The sequence below is a fragment of the Salvelinus namaycush genome, chromosome 3 (assembly GCF_016432855.1).
Source record: "Salvelinus namaycush isolate Seneca chromosome 3, SaNama_1.0, whole genome shotgun sequence".
Lineage (NCBI taxonomy): Eukaryota > Metazoa > Chordata > Actinopteri > Salmoniformes > Salmonidae > Salvelinus > Salvelinus namaycush.
The window spans coordinates 17,513,822-17,522,546 of NC_052309.1; the positions used below are offsets into that span (position 1 = coordinate 17,513,822).

Genomic DNA, 8,725 nt, shown 5'->3' on the forward strand with positions numbered 1-8,725 from the left:
TTAAGACTTGAAGACGTGCACGGCCCGCACCACGTACTGCCTGCAGATGGGGCACTCGCTCATCCTCATCCCACATTTGGTACAGGTGACCATGTGACCGCACTCTAGCAGCACACAGTCGATCACAGCGTCCATGCAGATGCGACATAGGTGGTCATCAGAGGCCAGCTGAGCCTTTACACTGTCTGTGGAGAAAAACAACACATGAGAAAATAGTATTACTCCACGGAGCTAGCAGCCTGAGGATGGATGTCTTCTCTTGGGTCATTCACATACTGTACATGATGACGTAGTGCCCAAATAGCCAGTTAAACAGCAGGATGAGGTGGTCTCTCTCAGAACAGCACATAGCGTATTACTCAGGAGGGGTTATGGTTGGGATTGAATGGGAAATTAGACTTCAGCATGCATCAATATGGAGAGATGTATTTCAAGACAGTGATGGTTTTGCAGGTGGGATAGTGGTGGAGTTAGACATGCCTACCTTCCACCTCACCATTGCAGATAGGCGGAGGATATGACACCACTTTATTTACAGAAGGAAAGGAGCAGTAACAAAACAACCATTAGTGATTCTAATAGGACACAACCTCTTACTCCAATTCTTCCTTCTCACATAGTATTAAAACAATTCCTGTACACAGTAATTTCCTATACACAGTCATTTCCTATACACAATTCCATTACACAGTCATTTCCTGTACATAGTCATTTCCTGTACACAACTCAAATATACAGTTGAAGTCAGAAGATTACATACACCTTAGCCAAATACATTTAAACTTAGTTTTTCACAATTCCTGACATTTAATCCTATTAAAAATTCCCTGTCTTAGGTCAGTTAGGATCACCACTTTATTTTAAGAATGTGAAACGTCAGAATAATAGTAGAGAGAATGATTTATTTCAGCTTTTATTTCTTTCATCACATTCCCAGTGGGTCAGAAGTTTACATACACTTAATTAGTATTTGGTAGCTTTGCCTTTAAACTGTTTAACTTTGGTCAAATGTTTTGGGTAGCCATCCACAAGCTTCCCACAATAAGTTGGGTGAATTTTGTCCCATTCCTCCTGACAGAGCTGGTGTAACTGAGTCAGGTTTGTTCGCACACGCTTTTTCAGTTCTGCCCACAAATTTTCTATAGGATTGAGGTCAGGACTTTGCGATGGCCACTCCAATACCTTGACTTTGTTGTCCTTAAGCCATTTTGCCACAACTGTGGAAGTATACTTGGGGTCATTGTCCATTTGGAAGACCCATTTGAGGCCAAGCTTTAACTTCCTGACTGATATCTTGAGATGTTGCTTCAATATATCCACATAATTTTCAGTCCCTCCTGCAGCAAAGCACCCCCAGAACATGATGCTGCCACCCCCGTGCTTCACGGTTGGGAAGTTGTTCTTCAGCTTGCAAGCCTCCCCCTTTTTCCTCCAAACATAACGATGGTGATTATGGCCAAACAGTCCTATTTTTGTGTCATCAGACCAGAGGACATTTCTCCAAAAACTACGATCTTTGTCCCCATGTGCAGTTGCAAACCGTAGTCTGGCTTTTTTCTGGCGGTTTTGGAGCAGTGGCTTCTTCCTTGCTGAGCGGCCTTTCAGGTTATGTCGATATAGGACTCGTTTTACTGTGGATATAGATACTTTTGTACCTGTTTCCTCCAGCATCTTCACAAGGTCCTTTGCTGTTGTTCTAGGATTGATTTGCACTTTTCGCACCAAAGTACGTTCATCTCTCGGAGACAGAACGCGTCTCTTTCCTGAGCGGTATGACGGCTGCATGGTCCCATGGTGTTTATACTTGCGTACTATTGTTTATACAGATGAACGTGTTACCTTCCGGCGTTTTTTCTGAGGTCTTGGCTGATTTCTTTTGATTTTCTCATGATGTCAAGCAAAGAGGCGCTGAGTTTGAAGGTAGGCCTTGAAATACATCAACAGGTGCACCTCCAATTGACTCAAATGATGTCAATTAGCCTATCAGAAGCTTCTAAAGCCATGACATAATTTTCTGGAATTTTCCAAGCTGTTTAAAGGCACAGTCAAATTAGTGTATGTAAACTTCTGACCCACTGGAATTGTGATACAGTGAATTATAAGTGAAATAATCTGTTTGTAAACAATTGTTGGAAAAATTACTTGTGTCATGCACAAAGTAGATGCCCTAACAGACTTGCCAAAACTATAGTTTGTTAACAAGAAATTTGTGGAGTGGTTGAAAAACGAGTTTTAATGACCCCAACCTAAGTGTATGTAAACTTCCAACTTCAACTGTATGTGCATCATGTAATATACAATACAACCCAACAAAACAGTATTGAATGCCCTCACCTGCAGACATGCTGTTGATGTTGCTGACATTTTCCACTGGAAGAAAATACAGAAATACATCTTTAATACTGTGTATCTGGACCTGTGAATAATACCAAATCAAAGAAAGATGTTTTAACTTAGACAGTTTCTCTATTGTTCAAACTAGGTTTGAACTGGAGATTGATGATCTATGAAGGTCGTTATCAAAAGGATCAGTAGTGTTGTAGTTAAGATTAGGTTGGTTGGTATAGGGGGACTAAAATGATTCAACGTGGTGCTTACTGGACTTCCTGTTCTGTTCGTTCTCCCTGTAGAGCCGATGCACCCGCTCTATCAGCTCCCACTTCTCACAGCAGCCAGAGTAGTTGACAAAGTTACGGGCCAGAATCTCTTTGAGCTGCCGGACAGACAGGCTCTCAATATCCCCTTCGTTGTCCAGGTCAGATAGAGAGGCCCGTATCCTCCTCTGTATCACTGGACTGACCTACAAAGAGAAAAGAGGAGGCACTTCATAAAACATGTTCAATACAAAGAGTTCAATTATGACTATGTTTGGTCACACCATGGTCATTGAGGCAATACAACTGACCAAGTGAATGCTCTCACAAGAGTGGGTCAGTGATTTCTCTTCAGTTAAATACATGAGGTGGAGACTGAATGGACAGAGGCAGCTCGAGGTAAAGCGCTGGTCGTCTCACCTCTATGATAGGTTCACTGGCAGGTTCCAGGTGAAGGAGTGGGATGCTCGGAGCTCCCCCATGCTCCTGGAAACACAACACAACACAAAAGAGGATCAACAGCAGTTTAAGAAACAGTACTGGAGCAGATATGACAGTTTTGAAATACTTGTGTTGTCTGATGCTCCTCACCCTTTCTCCCACAAATCAGAACTTCTATAAAACACCACCAGAGGTGCTGTGATCACGAGACAGGTTTTTTATTCATACTAAACATCCATCAGAGGGAAATAAAAATAGTACAGTTTGCTGTAATAATCATAAATCAAATTCATATCTGATGTCTCTCTTCAAATGTCTGATAAGGAAATGAGGCATGTAGGCGTATCCTCCAGGAGTACGCGCAATGCCGCCGGGGGTCGGGAAAAAAAATGATCTTCACATTTTCAAACAGTACATTTAGTAAGGCCCATAGAGACACACTGCTACTACCAGCAGTACTACACCTGCACCTGTCGACAACACAAGTTGTTCTGCTTCCACGAGCACATCCAATGCTAGCATCAGTAATTCTACATTTGTTGTTAGCCCAGCTAGCATGGACACTGACTGTTTTGAATCTGATGCAGCCTAAGAGCTACTGCCATCTTACCCGGGAAAGCACTGAACAACAGACTGGGACGTTGAACCATCGAAGAGGCGCAAATATGATGAAAACTACATTAATTTGGAGTTATTCACAATTTTCGATGAACAAAGAATGTTTTATATGTAAGATGGTTAAATAAAGAGAAAAATTATTTATTATTATTTGTGCCCTGGTCCTATAAGAGCTCTTTGTCACTTCCCACGAGCTGGGTTGTGACAGAAACTCACACTCATTCTTATGTTTAATAAATGTATCGTATAGTGTGTGTGGCAGGCTTACAATGATGGCAAAAAACATTTGCGAGTGCGCTGACATTGGTGCAGCTGGAGGTTGAATGTTTGAAGGGGTACGGGACTATAAAAAGTTTGGGAACCACTGCTCTCAAGGTACCATGTTACATTTAGTATTCAGCACCATTTGCTTCTTCTAATCTTAACAGATTGGTTAATTATTCCCTTTGAATATGTTAACTACAGTGGGGCAAAAAAAGTATTTAGTCAGCCACCAATTGTGCAAGTTCTCCCACTTAAAAAGATGAGAGAGGCCTGTAATTTTCATCATAGGTACACTTCAACTATGATAGACAAAATGAAGATTTTTTTTCTCCAGAAAATCACATTGTAGGATTTTTAATGAATTTATTTGCAAATTATGGTGGAAAATAAGTATTTGGTCACCTACAAACAAGCAAGATTTCTGGCTCTCACAGACCTGTAACTTCTTCTTTAAGAGGCTCCTCTGTCCTCCCACTCGTTACCTGTATTAATGGCACCTGTTTGAACTTGTTATCAGTATAAAAGACACCTGTCCACAACCTCAAACAGTCACACTCCAAACTCCACTATGGCCAAGACCAAAGAGCTGTCAAAGGACACCGGAAACAAAATTGTAGACCTGCACCAGGCTGGGAAGACTGAATCTGCAATAGGTAAGCAGCTTGGTTTGAAGAAATCAACTGTGGGAGCATTTATTAGGAAATGGAAGACATATAAGACCACTGATAATCTCCCTCGATCTGGGGCTCCACGCAAGATCTCACCCCGTGGGGTCAAAATTATCACAAGAACGGTGAGCAAAAATCCCAGAACCACACGGGGGGACCTAGTGAATGACCTGCAGAGAGCTGGGACCAAAGTAACAAAGCCTACCATCAGTAACACACTACGCCGCCAGGGACTCAAATCCTGCAGTGCCAGACGTGTCCCCCTGCTTAAGCCAGTAAATGTCCAGGCCCGTCTGAAGTTTGCTAGAGAGCATTTGGATGATCCAGAAGAAGATTGGGAGAATGTCATATGGTCAGATGAAACCAAAATATAACTTTTTGGTAAAAACTCAACTTGTCGTGTTTGGAGGACAAAGAATGCTGAGTTGCATCCAAAGAACACCATACCTACTGTGAAGCATGGGGGTGGAAACATCATGCTTTGGGGCTGTTTTTCTGCAAAGGGACCAGGACGACTGATCCGTGTAAAGGAAAGAATGAATGGGGCCATGTATCGTGAGATTTTGAGTGAAAACCTCCTTCCATCAGCAAGGGCTTTGAAGATGAAACGTGGCTGGGTCTTTCAGCATGACAATGATCCCAAACACATCGCCCGGGCAACGAAGGAGTGGCTTCGTAAGAAGCATTTCAAGGTCCTGGAGTGGCCTAGCCAGTCTCCAGATCTCAACCCCATAGAAAATCTTTGAGGGAGTTGAAAGTCCGTGTTGCCCAGCAACAGCCCCAAAACATCACTGCTCTAGAGGAGATCTGCATGGAGGAATGGGCCAAAATACCAGCAACAGTGTGTGAAAACCTTGTGAAGACTTACAGAAAACATTTGACCTCTGTCATTGCATACAAAGGGTATATAACAAAGTATTGAGATAAACTTTTGTTATTGACCAAATACTTATTTTCCACCATAATTTGCAAATAAATTCATAAAAAATCCTACAATGTGATTTTCTGGATTTTTTTTCTTCTCATTTTGTCTGTCATAGTTGAAGTGTACCTATGATGAAAATTACAGGCCTCTCTCATCTTTTTAAGTGGGAGAACTTGCACAATTGGTGGCTGACTAAATACTTTTTTTGCCCCACTGTATATTTGGAGTTTGCCTGCAACCAGAATCTAATGGTCTTGGCGGGATGAATCTGATGAGAATGTTTACCTTGTGGCGTATTGCCTTGCATTAACTCAGCCATTTATGTGCAATGAAGAGAGAACATAAAACAGCAACGATCATGAAGAGCCTACTCCTCCCCTCCTCTCTGTCTCCACCGGACCACCGCACAAAAAGCAATTAGCTAATGGTGCAGGGCTAACGCATTCTTCCGGTGTGACATCACGATGAGGGATGGGGGCTGGGTCTATAGGGGGTCGGGGGAGGCTGATGTTCCTGGGTGTATGTGCACACACATGCTCCCTACGTATTCCACTGGACCAATCAGCCGCAGGCTGCAAGCATGCACCTGTGTTAATAATGCATCAGCAGGCCTGTTTGTGGTGTGCTAGCCTCCCTAGCCCAGCTCTAACAACTGACAACACCACAACTGCACTACCACCAGACACCAGCTATGCCCACAACCAGCTTAGAGCCCCACTCATTTGATCCTTTATGGATTACAATAGGAGTGGATGATTTTGATGTTTAGGCCAAAATGATCCCACGGACAGAGATGTGAGCAGTATTGTTGTGTTTCGCTCTCTCTTTTCAATTACAGCTGTGCCGTTGAGAGGAATCAGAAGCCAGCCTGAGCGTTGTTGATGACTGGCTGCAGCTCCCAGGGCTGCACTGTAAGAGCAGCTGTCAGTCACGTGGATGTCAGATCACAGAAAAGAGTGAAATTGTGCAGTATGAAATATGAATGTAGCAGATGATCTGTGTGAGTGAACCCCTTCATTCATGTCAAACACAAAGCACCAGACTGTATCAAACTGGCTGCAAAGGACAGGGCTTGACTGCAATAAACTATACTGCAATTACTAGAATGCTTGTAAGCTTTTTATGCTCCTATATTTAGCCTAAATGGTTATCAAAGGGGTTAATTTCAGCAGGGCTGTGGACAATCATAAACCATTTACATCCCAGCACTAGAGATCTAGAGTAGCAATTGCTCGTTGTTGATTGTTATGCTTAGCTGTGACAACTCTACTTCACACTGACAAATATGTTCCCCACATCCATGCCATGTGCTTATCAAGCTTCACATTAATTAGCTTTGATACAAGGAGGACATATGTCAAAAGAGCAGGGAAGATGGTAAACGAAGGGGGGCAACTGTATGGGGAATGGGACTAGGTTGTGTTTGTGAGTGTGTGTGTGCATGCATGTGTGTGTTATGTGTTTGTGTAGTCATACCTGGCTCTGAGCGGTCCCTGAGCTGTCGCTCCGGCTGAGAGGAGAGTCTCCTTGAGAGGCGGAGAGAGACGACTGCTCCGAGGTGGAGAGAGACGACTGCTCCGAAGCGGAGCGGTGTGCGGCTGAGGGGGGCGAGGCGTGGAGGGAGTGAGGGAGCGAGTGCAGGCTGTCTGTGTCTGCATCCTCCTCATCTTCTTCTTCTTCTTCCTCCTCCTCCTCTTCCTCTACACCTCCTTGTGTCAAGGTGTTTTCTCCAGCTTCCTGGTGGCAGAGCACCAGGTCCACCAGGTCTTCCTTCTCCCTGCAGGTGTCTGTAGGGATGTTGCGCAGCAGCAGGTACTGGCGTAGGTCCTTAACACGCAGGGCCATGAGCTGTGGTCTCTGGAAGGCCGTTCCGCGCAGGAGGTGGCAGGTGGTGCAGCAGCGGAGGCTCTCTTGCAGCACCGAGCACAGGGCGCAGAAACTTTTCTTACAGTCCGAGCATATGTGCTGAGAGAAAGAGAGAGAGAGAAAGACAAAGAGAGAGAGAGACAGAGAGAGATACAGCGATAGAGACTCACCACACACATTTAGAAGAGAGGCGATCCCATCAGCCAGTCATGTCCATTCCTCCTGATCAATTCATTAATAGATTTAATTAATTATTGGCATCATGGAGTCAATTAACTATCCTGGTTTTATAACTCTTAATTACAACTAATGAGAGGGATCTGCCAAATCTACCAGACAACAGCTTTCCAATACAAGGACTCATTCCCTATGATGTCACTATGTCCTAGGAAAGAGGATGAGTTTACCCCATTTGGCACAGACAAGCTAAATAATACTATATGGAATATTCTCTAGCTATTCCTGACATTTACAAACTTATCTCGGTTTACTGAGGAAACTCAGATTAAATCGACTGACAGGCAGTCTGAACGGAGACAGAAAAAGTGGGATATGGCCAGTTAGTCCCCCAGAACCTCTCCTTTCTTGACACAGATACACCCCCCCCCCCCCCCCCCCCCACACACACACACACACACACACACACACACACACACACACACACACACACACGAGTAGAATATATATATATTCCAGGATTGAACCTGCCATCGGCATGGCAGCAGGTGTGAGCGGGCTGATAGAGCAGTCTGAGCCTGGAAGTGCAAGAACGCTGAAGCCTCCAGGGGCTTCTATCGCTGTCCCAGCATGCTACACTGTCAGTCAAAGCCTAGATACGCTCTGCCATTTACCTGTCTGCAGTCTAAGCTGATGCCCTGGTGTGACCAGTATGATTGAGTATTTCATATGGACGTTAGTTTTATTAGTTTATAAGGGGCACAGTGTTCTTCCTCATCTTTTTACACACTATTGTCATCATCCTCATCACCACCTACCTTGCGCCTGAAGACAGAGAAGGCCAGTCCACAGGCCTTGCAGAGCTGACCTGCACTCCCTGAGCTGGTGGGGGGATATGTGGAGTAGCCGGCGCTGGGGGCAAAGCGGAAGGGCCCCGTCCCGGCCCCAAATCCTGGCTGCTGCCCGCGCACCGTCCCTGTGCCCATCACCTCGTTCAGCAGCCCACAGCATGACGCCCACATGGACGATGCCCCCGCCTATGAAACAAACACACAAAGCATGCACGTCTGTTCTTTTTAAATTAATGTCTCCAAGTTTGAATGCATAGTTTGGAGTCCTATTATCCATGCCAGTAGGTTCATAAACAATATGCCTTTGGCAGTACTGAAGTC

General features: G+C 44.5%; 1 protein-coding gene across 1 annotated transcript; it reads right to left on the bottom strand.

The window, feature by feature from the left end:
- LOC120044241 (E3 ubiquitin-protein ligase RNF34-like) lies at positions 1-8,593 on the bottom strand. Its single transcript, XM_038988847.1, has 6 exons — positions 8,372-8,593; positions 6,987-7,475; positions 3,015-3,077; positions 2,599-2,800; positions 2,335-2,370; positions 1-185 (listed from the first exon to the last, which is right to left on the bottom strand). Exons 1-6 carry the CDS (start codon positions 8,573-8,575, stop codon positions 1-3), a joined length of 1,179 nt encoding a protein of 392 aa, XP_038844775.1. The 5' UTR covers positions 8,576-8,593.
- Between the last annotated feature and the right edge of the window lie 132 nt (positions 8,594-8,725).

Excerpts from the sequence above, each read along its gene's own strand:
- LOC120044241 (XM_038988847.1), bottom strand. The coding sequence starts at position 8,575 with ATGTGGGCGTCATGCTGTGGGCTGCTGAACGAGGTGATGGGCACAGGG. Across the intron at positions 7,476-8,371 it reads TCTCTGTCTTCAGGCGCAAG|CACATATGCTCGGACTGTAA; the intron begins GTAGGTGGTGAT and ends TCTTTCTCTCAG. Across the intron at positions 2,801-3,014 it reads CCAGTGAACCTATCATAGAG|GTCAGTCCAGTGATACAGAG; the intron begins GTGAGACGACCA and ends TTCTCTTTGTAG.